The 26,766-nt window shown below is 40.8% G+C and overlaps 1 protein-coding gene across 7 annotated transcripts in view; it reads right to left on the bottom strand.

The window, feature by feature from the left end:
• Positions 1–26,766, bottom strand: part of LOC115246098 (SH3 and multiple ankyrin repeat domains protein 3) — a 129,359-nt gene that overhangs the window by 15,566 nt on the left and 87,027 nt on the right. For 3 of the 7 annotated variants that reach the window (XM_029824707.1, XM_029824703.1, XM_029824708.1), the window contains exons 3-4: positions 16,835–17,197; positions 13,749–13,766 (exon numbers count right to left, since the gene is read on the bottom strand). In XM_029824707.1, coding sequence (XP_029680567.1) covers positions 13,749–13,766; positions 16,835–17,149 — 333 coding nt within the window. In that variant the 5' untranslated portion in view covers positions 17,150–17,197. Of the gene's footprint in view, positions 1–13,748; positions 13,767–16,834; positions 17,198–25,883; positions 26,278–26,766 lie in introns of those variants that run through there. The other 4 variants (XM_029824706.1, XM_029824709.1, XM_029824704.1 and 1 more) reach the window with 3 other exon arrangements.

Below are 26,766 nucleotides of genomic sequence, written 5' to 3'. Positions count from 1 at the left end.
ATACAATATATATAAATTTTTAAAATAATCGTACAACATCATAAAAAATTATTTTATACACACACATACACATAAAAATTTTATTTATATACATATATATATTTAATATGTATCTATTTCTCTCTAAAAAGATATCTTCGTGATTGAGATTTTTTTAGAGTCTGGAGATTGTGAATCGTTTAGGATCTTTTCTACAAATTTCTGTTGTTAAGTCAATGTCTTTGGTATTCATAAGCAATACGAATAATAAAGCGAACTACACTTTGCCTATGAATATCAAACGAGGGCCGAGGAAAATCAATTCCCGATTGCGTTAACAATATTCGCGACGATCGACGGCATCGGCGGGGAGAGCACTCTCGTTCTCGCGATATTATAATATTTAGCGGGTAACGACTCGAGATAGGCGAAAAGAGCGACGGCGAGGAGCAACACGCGTGCCAGGTACACCCGAGAACCGCGCATTATCACCATATACTCCGCTTATGCCATGCGAAAGATCGGCGACGATGCGAAAGAAGACAGCCCGTGCCAACCCGACAATCATGGCAACAATAGCCAAGAGTGCAACACGTGCCAAATTAAAGGCTTCGCACGGGAAAAAAGAAAAAAAAGAAAAGAACTACGGGTCGCCGTACCTCGCCTCATATCGATGGGCGGAAAGATGCGGTCGACCATGGGAAAGCCGCGAAAAAAAAAAGGAAGAAAACAGCTGACATGTCGTCGAAAACGGACGTGGACGTTTAGCGGCAGATGTGACCCAACGTTTTTTTCTTACGTCATAAAAAACATAGATCTAAAAATGCCTTCGGTAAATGGTTTCACGAAGGGAAAATTATTATCAAAAGATTTAATATCTAAAAATTTAACCTGTGATTTATACGCTCGTAAATACACACACACTTGTTACAGATTTTAAATGGATCATGTTTGTTTAGGATAAGCGGCGCAACGGGATGCATTCTAGGACAGATTATAGAAGCGCGGCTGTACTTCCGTTGCTTTTAAAGGTTTCGTCTGACCGCATTTGGTGCGCTTTTTCTCAAGGCTCGTATTTACGAGTGATATAACGTCCTCATTTCGCTCCTCGTTCGCTAAGCCGATTCAATGACACGTCCATGACACGCTCGTCGGTGGTTTCCTTCGTTATGCAAAGCTTGGCTGATGCTGGCGTGTCGTTAAAATTGAGATTTGTAACGCATATGAATAAAGAGATGGAAATGAAGAGGCGGCCTTGCGTCAGCGAAATTCATCTACTTTAACGAACGTCCATCTACTCGCTTTTATAGGATAAACTAGTTTCTTCTATTTCCATATATTGGAATAAAATTTTTTTTCTTTGAAAAAAAAAAAAATCTGTTTTTCAGAACGATTATAAAATATGATGTGTATTCGTACATGGAAAGATAACACGGGAGGCAAATAAATTAAATCAAGAGAAACACTTGATTTTTGTAGAAACCGAGGATCACGCCTTCCTTTGATTTATCGAGATCACGAGTATAATCCGCTTTAACCATAACTTCTCTAATCGACATAAATTGAGTAAGATGAAACCATAATTTCACGGGGTAAAATCGAAAGAGAATTTTCTGAAAGATGTTCATTCTCTGATCTCGCTCGTCCCCGTCACTCACGTCATCCCGGGCAAAAATAAAGCAGTCCTGCCAAACCGGCGCTCCTACTCTAATTAATGCCGCGGTAATTGCTTCATAAAGTCCCAAGAGGCGGCATAATCGCACCATAGCGAAACGTGCTTCGAGTTTCTTCGATTACCAGGGGAACGGGTGAGAGGCAAGGTCGTATAGGAACCGAGAGAGTGGAAAAAAAATCAATGATCGACGATTAAAGTAGAATCGAGTAGAATTGATTACCATTATCATCTTGCCTCGCTCGTAACCTTTTTCGTGAGGATGCTCGCGAGTCATAAAGAATCGATTCCTTCGAAGGGCGCAAGTCTCGAGGACTCGAGATTCTCGTTCCCTCGAATAAATTCTCCTGCAATCTCTCCTATATTTCCTCTATGAAGAGATTTCCCTGAGATTTTTTTTTATCATAAATTTCTGACGAAGGAGATATAAGCTCTTTCCCCAGATTTTTTATTCTCGGAGATGTAACTGTTTCGCGTAGATCTTTAAGAGACAGTTCTTACAAATCCTTATAGAAATCTTATCGAAAATGCATTCGACAAAAGTATGGGCGCATTTTTCCGCTTTTCCCGCGATCGAGGAGAGGGTCGCCGACGTTAAACGGCGGGAATCTTTTGTACGGCCCTGTATATGGGAGAATAATGGCCGAACCGTGTCTCAATCGTGCTTTATGGGATGTAATTGCGGTCTGACGAGGGGGGACCGGCGGCCACGCCGATGTTTAAGCTCGGCCTGGCCAGCGCCCGCGCTCGCATACGAGCAAGGCGGATAGAAGCGTTACGGTTTTAACCTTCGCAACGAAGCACGAAACGAGTTTTCGTCTTCGCTCGCCGCCGCGCAGCATCCACGTGCAGCCGATCGTCATTGTCTCCTCCGCATCGATTCCTTACGAATTTTTGCCCCCCGCGATATTCTTAATCTCTCGCATTCGAAATCAAACGAGTTTGCGGAAAGCTTTAATCACGAAAGTTGCGGGAAAGTAAGATAAAACTGGACGATCGAGACATCCGTCTGTTTCAGTAAAAAGTATCTTAATGCATTGCCAAGAAGAATTTAATATACTTTAAGGCATTCTTTCTTCGCCCTTCTTTTTTCCAATTCTCGCAAAATTAAGCCGTGATTCACTCGGCGATAAAAATGTCTGGTAAATTGATCCATCTACTGAATTTCACCACACTTTCCGCTAATCTCTGATTCGTGCGACGCGACGATAACAAGACGACTTACGATCGCGCACATATGACGCAAAAAAGCGGTAGGAGGCGAAGGTAGACACAGAGGGACAGTGGACAAGAGAGGGTGGATGACCGACACAAAGGCGATGTGGAATCAACCGTCGTACCGGACGCAGCATCGGCGTTAAAGAGGAGATACGACCCATAAAATTTCGATCTACGCGCCGGAGAGAGAAAGAGAAAAGAGAGAAAGGCGGGGCCGCCGTAGCGGAATACGAAATCAAATTGCCGGGACGCATCGAAAAAAGCAGTCATCGAGAGTTTAACGGCGGTTCTTTGGACTCGCGTCTGTTGGCTTACGTCGTCTGTACGCGCCACAAAAGGGTTTCAAGGAAAAGTTCGAATGCGAACTTTGAGCCATCACGTTCTGATTAAGAAAGATCGACGTAAGATCGATCAAATATTCCTAAACTAGCGATAATCTTATCAATCGTAAGTATCATTGAAATTTATCGACTCATCATAAATATGCCATAGTGTTATGTATAATATTTCGATATAAATTATCTGATAAAATTATAGTAACATGGATTAATATAATTATCGTAGGCGATCTTGGATCTATACTAAAGGAAAAGTTTTATATAATCATTAAGTTATATAACCGTTGATCATTAAGATCGCCGATCGAACTGACAACGCGCGATAAGGTCCACTTAACGTAAAACGACATTACGATACCACAATGCGAGAATTTTCTGCGTAGCGCAAATATTTGTCTAGAAGTTTATTCAAACGTTTCTTCTCCTCCGTCCATCAAGGTTGACTAACATTATTATCGTAGACCGTATCAAAATTCCGCGATATCGAATAAGTCACATGGACTTCATAATTGAACAAAGGTTAATGACTAATCTCGATAAGATAAACGATTTACCGCCCCATCTCCTTTCCTTTCCCCTCTTGCAAAAATATAACGAGCGACTTCTTAACGATTAGCGACGTAACGCATTATCCGGGCTCTTAATTGAATATCTCGGTCGATTGTTTCTACCTCGAAAACGCATTAACGTACACACTTTTACGATCCATTTTATAAAGGCACATTTATAGAGTGTTCTTTAAGTTCCTAACCGAAAATTGAATAGTGTGCGCGCGGATAACTTTGCATGCTGCAATTTATAAATGAATTATTCTGTAACTTTTAATTCTTTTAATCTGAGCGATGAGAAGTTTTAAAGCACTGTTAAAAAATATTAACAAAATTGCAAAAAAGTTTATTCGTGTTTGAATTTTCAAAATACATATTTAATAGCTTGAAACTTTGATTTGAAAAAGTCAAATAAACGAAATATTTCATTCTACTTGAGAAACCAGTAAGAACTGTGCGAATGATGTATAAAGAGCTTTCGATACATTCAATTTATTACCGGAAAATGAAGCAAGAAGACGAATAGACGAGCGATCCGCTTGACTGCGAGAGCGAGCGGAAGAGGCGGAAAAGGAAGATCTATTCTTCCGGGAAGATCGGAGTGCCGACAAGAAGGGTCCTTTAGGTCCTTTATTGATTCTTAAGTTCGTTGCTTTTTCTTTCACGTCAAACTGGTTATTAGAACTGGTTCCGGTTTCGTCATCGATTATTGGCTATTATTGGCGCTTAACGGGGATTATCCCCGTTCTTTCCTTGAATCGCGATGCAAAAAAAAGAGCACTTTAATTTCTTAACCACGTAAAAATCATCGCTTTATTACTCGAACGAAAAATTAAAACTCCAACGTTGAAATCTCTATGATATCCCTAATAAAATCTCACATAAAATGATCACGCTATGGCTTTTACAACGATACGCGTTTTATATTAATGCGTTTTTTGTATCTAGCAATTTAAATTTCTTTTTGGTTTTTTAATCTATATTTATAATAAATCTAAAAAAAAAGATTCTTTCCAATATTTATCAGTTAATAAACATTTTAATTAAATCAATAAATATAATCGTTATCGTTATCAATTATATAATTTGAGAGCACCAAGAGTTGAATAAATGTAAAAAATCAGATTATTTAATTATCACGATTAATGATAGTAATAATAGTATTGGCGTCTATTGCATATAAATTAGTATATGATACGCATCATTAACGAAGCTACATAAATCGACACTTTGAGAACGCAGCCAACGCATTCGCACACTTTCACTGCTTCGAATGGAGACACTCTCAAGAGAATCCTTACGGCACGATATACTTTATGATTATCGTATTCATTAATTCATCAAACGCTTGATAATTAGTATTCGTCAGTTTCGAGTTACGTCGGCAATTTCGAATGGGCATTGTTCCGAGAATGATTCTTTAATCCGTTTAAGAATAACGCGTTCGACTTCTCGCTCGTGTATCATAACGTGAAAAATATATCTATCCGGCTTGATTAACGCGACATCGCATTTTCGTCTCGAGACCGCCGCCATATTCGCCGTCGAATCGAATTTCGTCAAGTAACTCAATTTTCTAGATCGCAGAATCGAGTCAGCGTTTCCACCGGTAATTGGCAATCAATTCCGACGGGTCGACGACGATATTTCGATCACTAGCTCTGACTATGAGGCGTGTTTTATTAAGCAAATTACACTTTCAGCAAGTCATAACGTTATCGTGTTGTGTAACAGCGCGACAAATTAATCGCGGGATGATTATTCAAGCGGTACATGAATAAAATATGCAGAAGTTCCCATTCTCCTTTATCAAATTTAATCGTTCTTCTCTGCATTAAAATGACAAAGATACTGTCTTGGATGGAATCAGTATATTATCATTGAAATCTTATTGAAAGAATAAAGAAATATCAGTCAATGATAATGGCTGTTTCAATTAGTGATATTTAAAAATATGTATTTTATATATGAAATTTATAGCAATATATTTTGTTAAAGAAATATTTGAATTTGACCAAGAGTCTTTTTCATTTTTTCTGGATTTGTAATCATATCTTAAAAGTAAAAAATATAATATGTATAATTCTGAATTTTGAATACTATTTATACGCATTTCATTCCAAATATGTGTGTGTATATATGCGAAGACTTCTCTCAAAAAATAGCAATCTAAAATAAATAGAAAAATCTCTAAAAGTTATATATCTTGCAAATAAATACAATTATTACTAATCTTTCAGTGAAATCTTATTACTATAATTAGTGAAACACATAAGACAGAGGAGCAAAGCGTGAGTGTCTTCTAAAATATTCACTAATTTTCTGTAACATCTTATCAACTGTTGTAATCAGTGACATCTTCGCTGATTCATTTTAAAAGAGTACAAAAAGAATTACTGCTTCATAAATTAGGAATACTTGCGAGTGAAATTTCAGGCGTACGCGCAAACAAAGAAAAAAAAATTCCTGTTTCTTAATCTTAACTGGGTCTTTTATATAGGTAGTAACGGGGCAGAGGAAATAAAGATCGCGACAAATTGGCACGTACGATAAACTTTTTGTGCCACCCATGTAGCTACTCGTTTCGGCGCGATTCAGATTGAATTATAGAGCGATTATCGGACTCGTTTCGTGCCGCGGGTGCGTTTCCGTGCTCCCGGCCGGTAAAGGGACCGAAATTCTCCCGCCGCCTCCGCGGAAATAGATGGATCCCGATTTTAATCAACCGTTAACTACGTCGTTAGCGGCAATTCCTACAACTTGGAAACGCGCGCGCGTTTTACACGGTACGCGCGAGGAGGTGTCGGCTAATCGAACTGGAAATTACACCGACAAACTGCGCGCGAGAGTCGCACTCTTCACGCTCCTGGCCTCCTCCTGGATGCGGAAAGTCAGAGCCTGGGCGACTCGCAAATTGGCGGATATTGACAGCCGGCGCGAAACGTTTGGCAGAGAATTTTTGCCAATTAACGGCGAAAAGTTCGTTACCCTTGGTGGAATGTGTCGACGTGACACAGGTTCATCTACATTGACAATCGTGTCGCGAATTTATTTCACACAGCCTCTCGGAAAGTGAAAATGCAAATGGAGTTACGTGTTGCATGTAAAATGATATGAAATAGATTCCAAACCTAATATTTGCAAAAATATTACATAGACGACTAAACAAATTTTTTATCGATGAGAAATAAAATCTTCGGTTTTACAATTAGAGAAAGAGTACAATAAGTATATAAAGATAATTTTAAAAATGTAACATTTCTCTCTTGGCGCATATAATGCACCATCTCATGCATTTAATTTAAACAAGAAAGACGAAAACTACGCAGCGGCGTACGTTCTTATCGAAGAGGCAATTTGTTAACGCAAAGTCATCCGCCTTGGAATACCTCTGATTATTTCTTTTTTCAACGGGAACGATACGAGATAACGGTACGGAAAACATATGAGCATTAATGTATGGATCGCTGTTTTGTATAATTAATTGTGGCAAGTTTATGACGAGTAACGACTTAGAACGGAGAGAGAAGAGTACGAGGGGAGAGCGCTCAACGAGGTCTGACGCGGGAAGATTTATTTCTGTGGTACAACTCGATATCGCTGCGGCATCCGGAGAATCGCATTTGTATCGACTATTTATAGCGACTGACTATTTGTCTCGATAGAGGTCTGGCACGACGCAACGTATCAATCTTGCGACGGAGGCTTCGATCGCACAACGTATTTATGTACGCGAATCGTGATTTCGAAGTAATTGAGTTTCGGAGATATGTCACCGTGATCTGAAGATTGTGACGTCGCATAAAAGTTATACAAAAATTATGGATTTTAAGCTTCGTTGCAAAGATAAAGAAAGATATTACTCGCTATTTAATCTCTTTTTCTTTTATTGTAATAATAATTTAAATATTAAAATGTCTATAAATGTGAGTTCTTTCAAATTATCTCGAGTGCAATGCACAAATTAATCATTAATTTAGTTTGCAGATATAGAAATCAGTATTTACAGAGGAAAATAACGTTGATGTATCCAATTTAAAAAGCTAAAGGATTTCTTCTCGGTTTCATACGATAATTATGTTCTCGCAAATAACGCTTGTTGCTCTGCACGCGTTTGCAGTCAATTTAATCTTACACAATATAAAAATAGACTAAAATCGATATTTCACCTCGCAGGAATATCGGAATATGTCGCGTGATGCACCGTCGTTATGCGGGAGAAGTAGCAAATAAATTAATGACAAAATTAGGATAAAGATATAACTGACTGTCATTAATGTCATAAGTTAATTGACGTAATCAGCGTAATGAGAAAATAATACAATAATTGATAAAATTATATAATTATAAAAGAGACACTATTTATACCAATTAGCTCGGTGTTAAAAATTTAATTAAAAGAAGATCTTCATTGCTAATTAATCATCACCGTTCAAAACTTATGTAGGTTAATCTTAATCCTTTGCCAAACGAAAGATTAACAAGATAAATGATGGATTCTTTAACGTGGAAACAATCTTTGTTTAATTAAAATGCGATGCATCGAGTTTACGAACAACAAAGAAACTTTCGGTAAATTAACTTTCCGGTATTCAGCTAAATAAGAAACTTTAACTCTACGTAAAAAAAAAACTTTATTTTATTTCCAGAAGCGAATATCTCTCTCTTTTACCTTCTAAAATTTCCTTCTCAAATTTCATTTTTGAACTATTTGTTATCACGTATAATAATTGTACGTTGATAAACAAACACATAGCGCGTGTGTATTGTGAAAAAAAAAAAAAAAACGGACGCGAGGAAAAATATCAGAGTTATTTTAGTCAAGAGGGCGATATACAAGTTCGGTTTTGCGATTGTTGCGTCCATAAGCAATACGAATAACGATGGCGCCGAGAGCGGGCGAGATGGCATAAAAGCCCCTACACTTTACATTTTCGACGATCGCGTATCCCGATTGACGTCGCGCGATTTCTTTGCCGAGCGTTCTCCGCGCGCTCGATTCGAGATATATTCTCCGTGCACAATCCGTGCACATACAGAAGGGATGGGAAACCGGGCAACGCGGCGGGACGGGAAGGAGAGGACGGAGGCGAAGGTGGAGACGTAGGTGAAGAAGGAACGTAGGGGAGGCGTACGTACAAGGAATTCATGAATACGAGATTGCACTCGAGGAGCCCCGGGTAAAAGGCTGCTGCAGTTACCAACTACAGCCGCACGGTTAGATTCCGTCGAGACTGAAAGAAGCGACGTTATATACAGAACGATACGACGGACGCGAAACTTTTTCACGTGCATTCTTTTTTTTTTTCTCTCTCTCAAAGAACGCGACTTTGGATGTACCTGCTGCTACGACTGCGAGTGAAAAATGGCGTGGAGAAAAGCTGAGCTTATTTTTTAACGCAAACGCTAATCGTTCGTTCTGAGGAAGAAATCTTTATGACATAACAAGAGATTTCAATTGAAATTTTCAAGTGGCGATGGAGAAGAATCTCTGAGATAGACCTCTGCTCGTTTTACTTCTTTGAAATATTTAATAATGTTTAAAATGTACTTATCTTCTAATTTTTATTAAGTATATATTAATAAGAATGTATAGAAGAAAACTGAGCTCTCTTTTATTAAGAAAAAGTCGTTTTCAGTATGTGTGAAGCATCATATATGTTAATTAAAATGAAAGTTCTCTAAGATTATATTTCACCAGCAAGGTTGTCATCGGGTAACGCGCGCGCGAAATGTATATTTAATAGACATTTAATATAAGTACGCGCCGTTTCTTTCCTCTTTAAGCAAGTCGCTATCGGCGCTCTTCCAGCGGGAGTGGTAAATACTCGTCGCTAAATTGAATGAACGGCAAAAATGTTTCATCAGGGATGAGGACGATCTGCGCCGCTGGCGCGATCGAGCCTCGCGTCCGATCCGATGCGCGCGAATCGCATCGTATCCTCGAGAGAAGAGTTTGCCCGCCAGGAACGAGCTAGTGATTTCGCGAAATGAGCGGCGACGACATTTCGGATTCCACCAGTATATCCCAGCGACAGCCTGGCCGAAGGGCAGAAACGCGGTCAGCAATTTTCGAGGAAGTTCGCGTGTCCCTGTGGATACCCCTGTCCTTCCTTCCTTACGTGTCCGCGCATCCGATTTCTAACCCGAAGGAGACTCGTTCGATCTTCAGTCACGTAATTGGCTCCGGTTTGTTTCACCGTTTATCCGAAAATCACGCTTCTTTTCCGAACTCTCTACTGGAGCAAGATATCTCTCTCTCTCTCTTAATTTTCCTTCTTTCTCCAGTCTCTTATTTCGCAACTTTGATATTTTGTATTTTTTATATATTTCTTCATTTTCGGTTGTGTCTTCTCTCTTTCTTATCTTATATATCGACATTCCACATATTTATTTTAATTATTTAATTAGACAAGTAAATTTTATCATTGTTTTATTTTTATATTTTTGTGTGAATATTTTTTTGCTCAGGTAATTCATCTAAGTGTATTGCAAAAAAAAAAAAAAAACATGGAAAAAGATGTTCCCTCTTTACTCTAATTGCTAATACGATAACCAAGAGAATATAACACTTGTTCAATAAATTTTAAAACCGTTTTCAAAAAGACACATTCATCCCTCGTAAAGATACGACCGTCGATCTTCATCGCATACGATTTCAGCGAAGTTGCCTCGCGAAAATTGATCGAACATTGATCTCCATTTAAACATTTTCACGAATATACGCGTCTCGCATTATGCAAAAACACGCCCATCGATCTCCATTCGGTCATCCGCGCAAAAAAAAAGCACACACCGCTCTCCGCGTTCATCGCGACGAGGTTGTCTCCTCGATGCCGCTACGTGCTGCGGAAACCTGGCCATCGATCTCCATTCGATCTATTCTCGTACCAGTTCACGGTATACGATCGATATATAAATAGATCGACGTAGTATACGTACTCGTTCAACGACTCGCGCGCGTGTTCGTTCCGTGTCGACGTGCGAGATTTGTCGATCTTGACGGTAGAATCCTACGATCACCCGCGTGTCAGACATATATTGTACGTACATCGGCATCTTTTGAACGCGAAACCATTCGTTTCCGCGTCGTGTCATTTTATTCGCGATAGGTATGCGAACGTAATCCGCCCACGCGCTGCGATTTGAACTTGTGTGTGAAATACACGTTCGATAATCCACGTGCGAGGACACCTATACCCGTCATTAAAAAATCGATCTAATGATGCTATTGCCATTCCGAGCATATCTATGTCTCCGTTTATCGTGAAAAGCGTGTGTATAAAAAACCTTTACCATCAACATTTCGTATTTTAAGGAAACGTGATGGCGAGAGGATACTTACGAGATGCGAGTGAACCGAAGGAAAGGAGAAGAAGGTGAAGGTGGAACAATTTTAACGCGAGAATTGGCTCCTTAGGCCAAGGTGATCGAAAGCGATATACACGAAAGGAGTAACGAATCGGGATCGTTAGCGGTACACGGTGTATTTAGAGCGTCTGACGATAACAATAAAAAGGATAACAAATTCCCTGGCCGGCTCTCTCGCTTCGAGATTTAAAAGGCACCCGGCGCATCGCCGCGACACATCGACATTTTCAGTGGAGATAATTTCGAGAAATAGATTCTTATGCAACTCGCGAGTACAAGGCGTCTCGGGGATATCGTTTTTACAAAATCGTGAGAGGAACAAAGAAGATCCTATGCATTTTTCCTTCACTTCACAAAGAAAAAGATTTTATATTATAATTTATACACTCTCTAAGCATTTTGACAAAAAATATAGACTCTTCAAAGAAAGCTAAAAATCTTGTACTGAAATATTTCTCATTTGCGTAATGCCGCAATTTAAAAAAAAAAAAAAAAAAAAAAAAAAAAACGTAATATGAATAGATTTGATCACAAATACATTTTCTTCGAGTTATACGTTCGAAAGGCGTTCTCGTCCGCGAAACGCAACATGGCAATCGATGTGAGTTCAACGGTTTCGTTAACCTCCCGGCGAAAACGAAAGTCACCATGTGCAGCAACGTCCGAGAGACACAGCGGCAACATTAGCGAGCTCGGGATGGTCTCTCGCCGGAGGAGGTCGACAGCGTGGCGGGCGACCTCGATCGAGGACACTCGCCCGGTGAGAGAATCGCGGATGTCCTTTCGAGCTTTCGCGTTACATCAGTCGCGCATTATGATGCAAAACGCGTGACGTAACGCCGCGTCTGCCAAAAAGCGCGTTTTTTTTTTTTGGACCACGTGTTCGCCCGAATCGAAACTTTCCTCCCTATTTTCAATCTCAGTTTTTTCACGTTTATGGATTCTACAGGATTTCGATAAGTTTAATTTATAATAGAAATCAAGCTCCTACTTGATATTTCAAACAGAGAATAAACGAACAATTTTTGACTTTTTAGAAATTAAAAAAAAAAGCTTCTGGTAAAATTATAGATTAAATAGTTTCGAAAAAAAATAATGTTACTGTTTAAAGTATCAAAGTAGATGTTGGATTGAAAATTGAGATCGAAAGTGAGAGAAGAATTTCTCAACTCGAATTACGACGTGCAAAAATTACTCTCCTTCTTACACTCTATTAGCATAATTAGACGTATCTTCGCGCAGTCTTGCTGAAATGTCACACTTGAGTGAATCACAGTTACAAATGTGGTTTACGAATCGAGCGGCTATAAATGTCGCAAGTAATCTAACCCGCAATCTCCGATATTTCACCTAAACTATCCAAAGTATGGGTTTAGCGAACCCGAGTCATAAAAAATATTAGAAATTGCGAGCCTTGCACCTAACACGATTTAGGTCACAGATCGAGCATGCGTTCGTCCGTCACGATTGTCTCTTGATCGACGTTTTCAGAGACAAATCTCGATATCGTGCATTCAGAAATCAAATAAAAAGAAATGGGACGCGATGAGAATCGTAGAGAGAGAAATTTTGTAGAATACACATGTATATGCCATCAATTTTCTTATAAATCTAGTTCAAAATTTCTATTGTGAATCCAAAGTTTTGTCTTCTCTCGCGTCCTCTCAATATATCTAACATTTAAATTCAATTGCGTTCTATATATCATCAAAGCAACACAATCGTGCCAATATATCGTGCAAAACTACCAACTATTATAATTGCGGAAACCAATATTTAAAGGACAATCACATTGCTAATGTGACAAACTATGTACATGCATGCTACTCGATACTTCGTCGAGATATATCGCATATGAGAAAATCTAAAACTATGCGCCGCCAGTCTCCCCATTCTGTATTACAGATAAATCGTAATATATTCGCTACGAGAGAGATCCACGCACGGTTGCGAGGAATGACATAAGAGACTGTAAAATTCAATATATTTCCATTTTTCCAACAATTCTTCAATTTCAAATGGACCGAGTGCTTGTTTTTTTTTATTTAGTTCATAAATATTCAATGGATTATTAAACGGAAAAAAAACGGACAAAGGAAAATTGTTGATTAACCGTCGCTACCTAACCACGGTTTGTTAGTAAAATGCATACAAATAATCACTTTACGTAACTCTACTATCATAACTGGATTGTATAACAAATACGCAACATGATAGCAACTTTCTATGCAAGTCACTGAATCAAAAGTTAATAAAGCGACGTCACATATGTGTATGAAAAAATACAACTCGATTTGTAAAATAATACCAACGTGTCTCTAAGAAAAATCGATAATTTAAATATAGAAATTAAACATCGTTTTAAATTAAATCCGTTCTCTACATCGAAAACACGTGACTCTATTAAAGCTGGAAAAATACACTGTATGTGAACAGTGACAAATGTATCATAAAAAAAAAGAAACACTCTGGCCGTCATTCCTTTTAGAGTCGTCGTTGGATCGTCTCTCGTCGCTATGCAAATGAACGCAAAACAACAAATACAAAAGGGGGAGGGAGAACGACCGATCGACGAGGAACGAAAGGCGTGTTCGCATGCTATTAGTAATAGTGAAGACGTACCCTGTACCAAGTGGCCACCTGCGAGGCGCTCGGAAGGGGTGGAGAAGCGGTGTGGTTTATCCGTAACACGAACCGGAGATGTGGAGGGTGGTGATGGAGGGCCCGAGAGAGGCGCGTTTTTTTTTTTACGCGCGGTATTTGCGGTATTCGTACGAAGGGGAGGTGTGCGCGCGTTCGTAGATAGGGCCCCACAACACACGAGACGGTAGTAGCGGCACAGGTGTGGCGGTTGGTGGTGGTTGGTGGCGGGTGTGGAGTGTATTTCGCCCCCGTGCAGGGTGAGGCAAAAGCAAAAACAACAACAACAACAACACCACAGGTCAGAAGATACACGGTTATCGGCGATTACGCGAGACAAAAATATATGTATATATAAATCTCTATACACATGTATAATAAATGTATGAATAATACAAGTGCAGATACATATCGTGATGAATGTCGTCTCAGGATGAATTAGAGCGATCGTTTGACATATTAGTTTTTACAATAATTTATAACTGTCATAATATATCGTATAATAAATCGCGCCAGTATTTAATTATTTACATAAATGTTTAAAAATGTTCATCGAATTCATCCTGAGTGCAGGGAGTAAAAATTTTAATGAGTAAATATAACCAAAAGTACAAAATATTGAATAGAAATTAAATTTCAAAAAAATAATGGAACGAGATCGATGGTATCAGTGTACACGTTTTCTCTTTATACTTTCATGCCAACAAAAAAACGTAATCCTCGTGTATAATCCAATCGATGGATCGTACACTCTAGTATCGCGGTTTTGGATCACTTTAAATTTCCTTTACACGTATCTGATACCAAGATCGTGGACGATATACACATACTTCTGCTATTACAAAGAAATCTATAAATCAATTTGGCGGAACATGAGAGAAATAAAGAGATAATTCGCAGAGTCGGCAATTCGACTCTACGAGGGAAACTAAAACAGGGTGTAGCGGGAAAAAAGAAAATATTGAATCGTAGCTGATTCATTTTAGGCGAAAGAGGATTTAAACGGGGATATATATCGGGGTTTCTGTGCTGTACCTCCTGTGTCCCGGAAGGCAAGCATGTGGAGCAAAAAGACGACACGCGTGAAAATTCTTGCGTGACAGAGAGCAGAAGAGAGAGAGAGAGAGAGAGAGAGAGAGAGAAAGAGAGGGAGAGAAAGAGGACGGAAGACAGAGCGTGACGGCTTCACAGAAAGCGAAAAGCCACACACATATTATCGATATTCTAGTCTCTATTTCGCTCTATAACAGAAACACTGTGTGCGTGTCCATTCTCGGCACGCCTCGTCAACAAAGTGCATCTAACACGTGCTCTTGTGCGGTCGTTAAAGTTCTCGAGAGTCGAACGAGAGCACGACGAAAGCGAGTACTCGGTTGGATTCAAAGGCGATGGCTATCGGATCGTGCAATATTGTGGACCCAACCGAACGAGATTTCTTTGAAGTCAGATAAAAGAAAAGCCAGTAATCAACGGAAAAGTAAAATTACAGTTGAATAGTTTACTGCAAGGATAGTATGTAACCTACTTTTTAAAAAACTCGAGAAGCAATGTATATAAATATAAATCACTCAATTTTAAGATTGATTATCTTAAAAAGTATAACTATTTTGCGCAAATTCTCTTCATATATACATTAAAATATAGCGCTTGATTACATCGTGTGAATCAATGCTTTGATAGCATCGCTGTTTCTCTTCAAAGAAAAAGCTTCGATATTCTGAAATAAAAAGAAAAAAGAAGAGAGAAAACTCGGTCCGATTATCGTTTTTGAATCCCGCGTATACTCGTGACTCTCGGCGGTCCCCGTGGAACGATTCGTAAGCAGAAAGCATCAGAAGAGAGACTGGAATCTCGCTCTCTCCTCGCCTCGAGAATTCGTCATTACTCGCTCTGGCGGCTCTTAATTTCGCGCTGTCTGCAATCTCGCGAAATCGGCATGTAAAGCGCGCTGCTACCTTCGCTCTCAGTGCGCAACATTGTGCGTTATACTTTTTGCCGCCCGAGGAACTATGAGCGGTTTCGCGACGACGAAGAGGACGGGCGGACGGGAGGAGAGGAGAGGAGAGGAGAGGAGAGGAACGGAGAGCCAGAGATAGAGAGAAAGAGAGAGATAGAGAAAGAGAAAAGGGAATAGGGAGAGAGGGAGAGAGAACAGGCGGAGAGAGCGTCCTTCGAAAAAAGCCTGATAGAGTCCTTGGGATCCGACGTGGTCGGTGCGCGTGCGCAAGGAGCGGATGCACGGTGATAAATGACAGATCCGATGGGGTTCGACCGTAATCGGCGATTAATCGATACTCGGCGATCCTCGGTGAAATATACACGCGACCGCAATTTCCAGCGGGAACAAATCGCCCCGGGTGGCGCAGGTACGAATTATATTATACTACGGCTTGCTCTCCTCCGAGAGATCGCGGGCGAATTTCTCAACGAAACACGGCCGTCTCGAGGGAACGCGCGAGAGTATATATACGAAAGACCGACTCCGCTCCGCGGAATCTTTCTCTCTTTCTCTCTCTCACGCGCGCCACACAACTCGCGCTAAATCGGGGTTACGAATTACATTTACCGGCATGCTTTCGATCGCGGGAGAATTTCTCAACGAAATACGTGTAATTATCGTGCGAAGGACTCCGGCGCGAGCGCACGTCCACGATGGAGACGGCAAAACGAGAATCCGCCACGGGCTTCATAAATTTCCGACGTAAGGATCGTCCGGCCAGAAATAACACGCGGGAGAAGGTACGCGCGCGGGATTTATTGCCGCGAAAGAGAATAATGCGTTCCGTTTTCAATTTCTCCCCCTCATCTTCCAACGTACGCGCAACCTGTCTGTCCGACCGTCCGTCCGTCTGTCTGTCTGTCTGTCTTGCGCGCTATCGAGCAGCCGGGAGATAAATTTTAGTCCGCGAGTGAATCGTTCGATCGTCGTTAAGAACACGTCGATGTTAAACCCACCTCTCCAAGCTCTACAGGCTATTTTCAAGGCTATTTCCCTCGGGATATATTCAAAGTATATCGACGAGAAGAGCTCCTCCGTTACCTATACGAGGAACCGTCATCGCTCATACCTTGGGCAAGGACGCCAGACACTGCTGCTTCACGTCCCAGACCAGTTGATCCTTCGGGAACTGCAGACACTTGCTGACGTAGAGCTCGGGCACGTGGATCCGAGCGAGGAGCATACCCTCGTTGACGGGGGTGTTCTCCGCCGCCGCGAGCGCGTCCTCCGCATTCTGCTGTGCCTGCGGCGTCGAACCACCCTGAGGACCGATGATTGCCTGAGTCGCGTTGCCAGGTGAGTTCTGCTGCTGTTGCTGCTGAGGCGACTGCTGCTGGGGCTGCTGCTGCTGCGGCGGCTGCTGCTGCTTTGGTCCCGCCTCCATTGCGAGGACCTCACGGTTCCTGAGGATCCCACCTTCAGTAGCTCACATCTGAAACGAGAAGCCGCGTTGCACAATCATTAATACATGTTTAATTAATCATATTTTTAATAGAAAAGAGAAAAAATAAAATATATAGTATTTCAATAATTTAATAATAATAAGAAATTTTGATAAAATGTTAACAGCTAGAGAGAACATATTTTTTTTTTCAAATTTCCTCCCACATCTCGTCGAGATGCTAAAAGATTATGTAATCAATTTCTAGCAATTTACATGTTCTTTTACACTTCTATTATCGCGTTAAAACCTTTTCAAAGTCGACGAAGTGTTAAAAAGTTATGCAATCAGTTCGTGGAAGTTGATAGAAAAATCTGATGACGCGATTCCCATTTCTTAATATAATCGAGGGTCCCCGAATTTTTTCTCGCCGTTCAACTTTTTGCTTCTCCAAGAGACCGCCAAGCAATCGAAATGATTGAATCGTCAATCATTTTTTATTCTCATTAATTCCCGCGATCCTTGAATCTTTGAATTCTTTCAAGCGACTCGCAAAAAAATATACAAAAGTTTTTCTTTTTTTTTTCTAATGCGATAGCATTGACGGAAGGAGATAAATAAATGAGTAATCATCTTTCGGGAGTGTCTTTAGGCAAAATGTGGATTTGTTAACGAGCGTGTAAGTGCCGTAAACGTACGCGAGAGACGACGATTGCACGTGAAAAGAGGAGGCGTTTCGATTAGGAAAAAGACTCAAAGAAAGGAAATTAAAACGGCGAAGGATTCGCCGTTTACGACCACGGCGAGGGATAACGGTAAAGAACGGGATTACCGCAGTGAAAATAAAGAAACGGCGCCGAGACGCCGTGCCACGGCGATTTTTAACGCTCATAAAAGGCATTTTATGTGCCTCGCGCTGAGCGGCGGTTTTTCCCTTCCTCCCTATCGCTCTTTCTCTGTTTCTTTTGTTCGCATTTTCATTTATTTGTTCCTTCTTCATTTTTCTCTTGTTTCGCGATGCGTAATCAGAGATCCGAATCGAAGCGAAGTTTTAAGAGTCCCGGTCGCTACCGCAACAAGCCGTGTGCCGACAATCGTACGAGAGCGCGCACCTCGCTCGGGTAGAGAGACGACCGTAATTTATATAACGCCAGGAATGGCTTTTCTTCCATACCGGGGGCCGTGGGGAAAAGAATGACCGATCCGTTCGAGGCGCGAGACTCATCGTTTTGAATTGATTATGCAAATTAACCGCGCGCTCACCTTCGCGTCGCGACTCGACGTACGTGCGCACAGGGCCGGGCCCTCCGTACAGGACGTAACACTCCCCCCGCCTTACCTTCTCCCGTGTCTCTATAACGCTGAGAATGAGAAAAATATACACCGAGAAAATTAATCTCGCCTTTACCTGCGTAAAGTTAATCTATGTGCGTATCAATTATATTCCGATATTTAAATAAGGGAATAAATGTAGAAATTTATTATAGAAACAATTTATATGATAAATAATTTATACGATGGGTAATATGTATTAGATAATGAAACGTAAGCGATATTACTCTTCTTCTCCTAAAAGAACCTGTTTCCTGACAATATTCTCAAAAGTACCTTAATCCGATTCTGGATATACGTATGTAGTTATGAAGCAACATTGCGAAGAAGAGAGAGAAAAACTTTTTCCACCTTCCAGGCATCTCGTGATTCCCGCTACGTATTTTCAAGCCGCGTCTACCATAATGACAAGAGATTAATTAATTAATTCCTGACTGCGTATCTATCGCGCGTTACACTCGATGCTCTTAAACTGCGGGATCAAGAGCCTCCAAAATTTGTGGAATCCATGATTCATGAAAGCTCTCGAAAGATAAGATGAAACGATGTTTGATAATCTCGGAGTATCCTTTTGAATCATCATCGTTCGGCAAGATTTCCATGAACGAGCCTCTGATAAATGGACTTCTGTCCTTCTTCATCATCGGTGATGTACCGTGGCCTGGCATGATATACGTATCGTCGCGTAGCAAGCTAAGCGCGTATTCGTCTTTATCTCGCATTCGCGCCACCGCCGCTTTCGCCGCGCGATAACGCGTTTTATAATTCCGCCTCCAACCTGTCGGATTAATCACCGACGATAACTGACGTCTTAACAAGTGCCGCGCGCGTGATCGCTTTCACTCGAAAGTCTTCACAACGCGACGAAAGTCGCCGTCGCCAACTTTTATTTCGCAAGTCGCAAGTTGTCCTACACACGAAGATTTTGCACCGCGAACCGTGTAATCCCGCGATTAAGGCGCGGTACTTGCGTCATCTTCGGTAATGGAGTGACATGGGAACTTTACGATGCGCCGATGTATACAGGGTGTCCGTGAAATCGCTCCGTTTCTTCATTTTTCTTTGGCAAATGTAAAGTTTTCTCTTGGAAAAAATTTAATTGTCCGCCGTTTGTTCAATATTAAAAATAAAGTTAAGAGATTATAGTGAAAAATTCAGATAAAATTAGAAATAAAATTTTATTATTTATTTTTTCTCTCTCTTCTTCTATGTTTGATATATTTGATTTAAAGGATCAATTTTGCAATTTCTGAAGTGTGTACATTTCGACGCGAGAAAATGATTTTACAAATTCTTCAGAACAAGATTATCTTATACGAGCGTACCTTTATGCATATAACCGAGGAAGAAAATTAGAGTAAAAGGATTCCATGGAAACGGATGAGGAAAGATGGAATTCTGGAGAGTACAAGTGCGAGACGTTAGGTGCTATGTGAGGAGAAGTTTGATGGGAAACCGCAGACGCCATTAAACGTAACCGTCTTGTCGGGGGAGTCCGCGGACTATGTTAAAACTTTAAATAACCCACTGACCACACTGTACACGTGTGTATATAACTTATGTTTCGAGGACAATGCGCTTGAAAGAAATCCGAAGAACCGCGCGAAGGTCGCATCCGCCGCGGCCAGTCAACGCGAGATTTTAATTGTTAAGTCATAAATTCGTTCGACACGTCTCAAAATTTTTGCATTTTTTCTTGAATTTTCGTAAAAATTCCTAAAATCTACAAATATCATAAAATACAAATTTTTTTGTATACCTACTACTCTTATATTAAAAGAATTATTTCTCCATGATATAATTTCAAAATTTGAGAAAATTGTATATAGCTATATTTTTTTTTACTCTTTACGTAAAATACGCAAACCAATTCGAATTATAAATGATATTTAAATAATTTTAAATAAATAAATATTTAATTATCCAGTCAACGCGCGGAGAGAAGAGATGCAACGCGTGATGCAGTTTTCGCAGCTTTCGTCGCATTACTCGCAGCTTTCGCACGCGATATTTCACAGTAGATTATAATAGTTGCGATGATAACGACACACACACACACACACATCTGCTACTTTTTCCAAGTGACGAATCGATCATCGCCGGCCCGATGGGGCTATCTGGCGAAACCGGTAGAGAAGAGGAAAACGATACAGAAGAAGAAGTAGAAGAAGAACAAGAAGGGAGGCTATAAGAAAGATAATAAGAGGGAACGCAAAGAGAGACGATGATGAACCGAGGGGGGAAGAGAGGGTGGTGGGCTCGTGGATGCGTATAGATGAACGCGTAGTGGACGCGGATGGACCCATGGGTGGACTGACCGCCGGACGGACAGCAAACGCATCAATGACAAGACGTAAATCATAGTTTTATGACCCGTCTTTATGTGGCCCTTATTCGTGGCACTCATCGGTGGAAGAGAGCCTTTCGGATTTTTCTGTCTGGCCACCCTGTACTTGCATATCCAGGGCCGTATCGATTACCATCGATCATGGGAGAGTTTGCGCTTTTTACAAAATGATCCTTTATAAGGATAAATGGATCTTATCATAATTATCTTAATTTATTGCCAACGGTGAAATAATGCTCTTGACGTTTTTCGAAAATAACGTTACATGTCAACAATGATCATGTATATTTCCTGATGCACATGTGAAATCAACGACGACGTTTAACTTAATTACATTGTAATAAATTTCAATTTCTTGTTTTTCTCATACGTGACATGAGTAAAAAATGAAAGTGTAAATGGATGATTTCAATGAATCACAGAATTAAATTCTTTGTTCATTTTAAAATTTAGATATCGGGAGTTTTTCGAGATGACACATCCGCAAATTTTCCTTATACATCTCGTATCACAACATGTAAGTATATTAGATTATAGCGTTTCGGCAAAATTCACACGTAGGTACAAAAATGTTAAAACTTCGATCCATACTTATCCCCGTCCCTGGGAACGCACGTATAAGTGCGTATATAACAGGTACCAGCTGCGTGGGCGTCGGTTTACGGGTTTGCTTTCAAGTGACCGTACCTTAATTCGCACGGCGGTTAACAGTGTGTCGTGCTTAACGGTGATCCCGCGAGGAGGGAGGAGAAGAGAGGAGAGGCAGAACGAGAATGAGAGAGATGGAGAGAGGGAGAATTAACAATTTTAAAAAATCCGGGAACTGCACCGCGATGGAAATATAACCCCGCGACAAAAAAGGAGGGGAAAAGAAGATGGTACACACGAAGGCACAGCGAAGGACAGCGCGAGGTTAAGGTACGACCCTGACATTCTGGATCTCGCGGACGTGGGTGTGCGCACCGCGCAACTTTGTTGCTGCACTTTTTCGAGAGCATCTTCCTCCCCCTCTCTCCGCGTTGCCCCGCTCGCGGAGCTCGGCCACATTATGCGCGCTCGCGCTCGCATAAAGGGAACGGCGAAGACCTTGAAACGAAAAGAGAGAGAGAGAGAAAGAGAGGTGGTGCACGACGATGAGGGTTATTTTTCAACAACATACACGCGCTACGATGCCGCGGGAGCTCGGCCACATTATGCGCGCTCGCGCTCGCATAAAGGGAACGGCGAAGACCTTGAAACGAAAAGAGAGAGAGGTGGTGCACGACGATGAGGATTATTTTTCAACAACATACACGCGCTACGATGCCGCGAAAAGTGAATCGCGCCAAATAGTATAACTCGACCACCGCGCGCTTCCCTTTACAGCTCTTATCCCCTTATCGCGCGCGACTCCGCGAGAAAAGCACGGGCAGGCCGGCGGCCGCCGCCGGTAATCTCGCTTGATTAATCCTAATTTTAATCTTGCCTCGCGGTGGCGAATCGTGCGCGCCGCGCGCGGGCACGTGAAATATGCCGGCGAAATTAATATCTCGTCCCCCGATCCCGCGTGCGAAATAGTGACCGGCGCGGCTGCGACTCCTGTAGTGTTATCGTGCTTCGGAGGAGATGAGATTAAACTTGAAATTCACAATATATTGCAACATAACAACGTCAAACAAATGAGAATCGAGATATTGGCGTTTATAACATCGAAATAATTACAATATGTGTGTGTATATATAATATATATGCAAAATGAGACACTTGATATTATCACTTTTGATTTACGTCAATTATTTATTAGAGTAAATAAAAATGGATTAAACTAAAGTTGCATAGTTTTATTGCGGATTTTAAAATGAATACCCTACATTATATATAATTATACGTAAAAAATTTCCGTATAAATTTATTTAATAATTACCCTAATTTCTTTAATAAATTACAATCTTTAATAATAAGCGAGAGACTCCTATGTCAGATTCATCCGCTCGCATGTCACGCACATGACAACTGCACAGTTATAGTTCCGGTTATCTTCTCACGCGAAACACACTATTATAAGCATTCGCTTAACCACATGCACGGGTTGTCTCGCTAATTGCTAATCGTCCCCGTCTAGCGCACAATAGTCTTGTTATATCTTTGTTTCTTGCAACTCGTGAGCCCGTCGTGTCCCATTATGTATTTATCGCGGCATTAATAATCTCCGCAAGGATCGTTTGCCGTGATGTTCAAATTTTATTCTGTGAATAAAGTTCGACATATTTTTTTTCGACATGTTTCGCCGTTTATGGCATCACCAATGTCGTTCGATTTGGATGACATTATCTCATAAATCATTGAGAGCAGATCAGACACATGCTCGGATTTAACTACACGTGGCCGTCTAATGCTGAATCTGATTTATACGAAGGTCGCATTTAGTATTAATCATATAAGATAAGATGAAAAATATTATATCTAACGTGCGTTATACATATAAGAAAGAGAGAAAAAGACATTTCGATCTCGATATTATTGATTTATCCAATAGAATGTCTCTCGTCTTTTTAATCTAAAGATTTTAATTTTATGAAACGAGAAGCTAACTTTCTACATTTTTCGAGCTTATCTTTTCATATAGTGTTTTACTTTATTTACAATTATATTTAGATAACATAAACAATATATTTTAGAGACATTCCATGAACAATCACGATACGTAGATATTGAGGATTGATAAGTATATTAAGTCTATATATGTGATATCTACATGATGTTACACATGCCCCCCATTTCCAATCGATGACGATATTGTCTCTGCGCGTGAAAATCTTCCTGATCGTCCCCCTGCTGCCGCAATAAAAGATATTTCCTTCTTTCGCGCGTATGGGCAGTTTCGCGACACCCACCACTTGCTCGACGATTCCCTCGTTATCGGTGTGCCCGAAGAAATTTATATAAGATCCTATACACAATCCGAAAAGCATAAATAAATAATATTTCGCGGAATAAAACATTCGTTTTTATTAAAAGTCCGAGAGCTCGGTCAGAATTTCAATATTCGCAGATAAATTATTTCTATCGAAGAAATAAAAATGTAAGAGATGGAAATTGGAAATCTCTACATAATTAGAACTGACTTTCTTATCGAAATTAGTTTTGAAATTTAATTTTGATAAATTTATCGTAAAGAATGCACTTTAATCGTATAAAAATAAATGTAAAGTTGAATCTCGTTGCCGATAAAAACGTCACTTTGTAATAAGCGGAAATCCATGCATAGAAGTTTAAGATTGGAAAAGTTTTCTCGAATGAGATTTCGTCTATTATAGCTCATACGAAGTTCACGGAGAATTTTCAATAATCGAGCATAAGGATAATATCCTCGCGAGGCCCGCGGAGGCGGCAATAAGATAATGCAATGATATCGAAGAGAAGTTTGTCGGACACGATCGGCCCGTGGGCGCATAACGAATTGCATCGCGTTCGCGAGTAATAGAATCGCGGAAGAGAGAAGAATGTAGCACGGTAAAAAAAAAAAAAGAGACTCCGGCTGTGCCCTCCTCTTCCTTTCATCGCGAAACTGAGAGAAAGACGGGCGGCTCTCTTTCTCTCTCTCTCTCTCTCTTCTCTCCTTCGCTCCCTCGGCTGAAAAACGCCCCCGCCCTCGCGGGAATTCGTCGGTACAAATAGCCTTTCCCGTCCCGTATGCCCAGACGGGAAGTTTCGTCGCCACAATTTATTCACGTACTCACGTCAAAAAATCGTGGAAATTTGACACAACGCAGATTACATGAGTAATTGTTTCGCCTTAGATTTATATGTATGTTCGTTGACTAGAAGATTTTGATAGCATTTGAAATTTTAATATGCTTTGTTATAAAATAGATCCATATTAAATTTTGCATATATAGATCGTCACTATTGTACAAATTTTTTATGTCAAAAGTAAAAATTTAAAAAGTTATCGTTAATCATTTATAAAAATATAATATTGAGAGTATGTACAAAAATAAAAATAATTAAAAATTAATTAAGAAATATGGATATATTATTTCCAAAACATGTCTTTATTAATTGATCGATCTACGCGTTTCGGAACTTATCTAAAGTAAACATGCGCCCTTATTTTATTTTTAAGATTCGACCAGACATTTTTCTGCGAAGTTGACTAATTGCTAAAAATGTCGAAGGCCATTGCTTGTTATCAGCGACTGGAAGATAACGATGGTGTAGGTGGATAAGGACAAAAATAGCGGGAAATAATTCCATCATTTATTGGGCGATCGAAAGGTTAAGAGAACGGCAATATCGAGCTTAAAAAGTTGCATAAATTAATGTTAAAAATATAACATCGAAGTAAGAGACACCAACATTATTGAAAGCTTTCGATTATTATTAGCCATGAGATAAATCCCACATGTTGTTGTTACACGTATAAGTCCCACATACCTTACTGTTATTTCACGGCTTTTTATCACAAAGCGTTCCGAATAATTTCCTGATAATGTCGAGTATTGATTTATATCGCAAAAGTATATTATTATCGCGCATCAAATATAATCAAGTGTGATTCACACATCATTATCAAAATAAGAGCAATCATTATTTTCTATCTGACTTTTATCATCGCTGTGTAAAACAATTATGATAAAATTATTCAAGAATGATCACATCGTTTAAAAGAATGAGTCCATTTTCTCATTGCTGTATACATTACTGAGAAATTAAATAAAACATCCACTAAGTTTTATTAGAAATAATTATTTATAGTGGAAATATTTTTCAGCAAAGATACTTTGCAAATATTTAAACTTATTCCAAAAAATCTTGTACATTTAAATAAATAAAATATTAAATAAATTATTAATATACATACACGCAATATACACATCCCAAATGACACGCCAAAAGATGCGAAAATCTTTACATCTCTTTTCAACATTCCAAGTACTAGAGAGATAGATCCATGAATATAACACTTGATCGAGTATCTAATATAGATAAATTCAAAATTACGAATCTGACAACAATTAGAGGCTGTTCGAAATTCTGCGAAAGCACGTGTCAATACCGATACGTCTGGTAACTTACCCCTGGTTCAACGACCCTCGCAGCCACGAGCACGACGGGCGAGCGAGAGAGCGAGAGAGAGCGATCCTTCGCGGCGCCGGAGTTATCGCGCGATCTCGCCACCGGCGGCCATTGTCGAAAAAATAACCCCGGGACGTGCGAAGCATCCACCAGCATATCACCAACGCGTATCGTTGTACCGTCAACGCGCTGTGTAAACGCACTCCGGGGGAGTCGTGTCTCAGCAACAATATGGCGACGCCGACTCGACCCCCGATATTGCTCGCCGCGTACTACCGTCCGGGGGTGCCGTCTCGCGAGCGTCGTCGCCGGGACGAGATCCACGGCAGGGAGGGTGCTTCTCGCCGCCGGGATTCACCGCCACCCTCCGCCGACCGCCGAACGCACCATCGCGATAGGACAACGCTCGACGAAAGCGAAACGTACGACGACCGGCGGCGCCTCCGAGTGCGGGACCGAGCGTCGCGGGGTGCATTGCGCGACTGCGACGGGGGGGCCAAGGGGGCACCCCTTTCCCAAGAGGGGTAAAATCCCCCTCCCCCTCGCGAGGGTGGCGTAGATGGCGCCACGGCGCCGGTGCCGGTTTTCAGGAGTTATGCTCCAGGGTTAGTCGGGAGGGTGAGAGAGAAAGAGAAAGGGAGAGAGAGCCTGGTGGTGGATGTTGGTCGCCTGGCAACGACGAGAGATCGACCGAGTGCTCTCTCTGCCCCCTCCTTCCTCTCGTTACCCCGCCTTGGCGGCCACCGAGAGGGTCGGACACCACCCTCGCTCGCTTGTTGTTTCCGCCGCTCGTGCTGGTGGTAGTGACGGTGCTAGCGCTGCCTGCGAGAGCGTGTGCGAACGCGAATATACATCAGGAGTCGCGAGTGGGAACGATTAGTCG

The sequence above is a fragment of the Formica exsecta genome, unplaced genomic scaffold (assembly GCF_003651465.1).
Source record: "Formica exsecta isolate Colony F162 unplaced genomic scaffold, ASM365146v1 scaffold138, whole genome shotgun sequence".
NCBI classification, from domain to species: domain Eukaryota; kingdom Metazoa; phylum Arthropoda; class Insecta; order Hymenoptera; family Formicidae; genus Formica; species Formica exsecta.
Note: the sequence above shows the minus strand (reverse complement) of the source record. Positions and strands in the feature narration are given on the sequence as shown.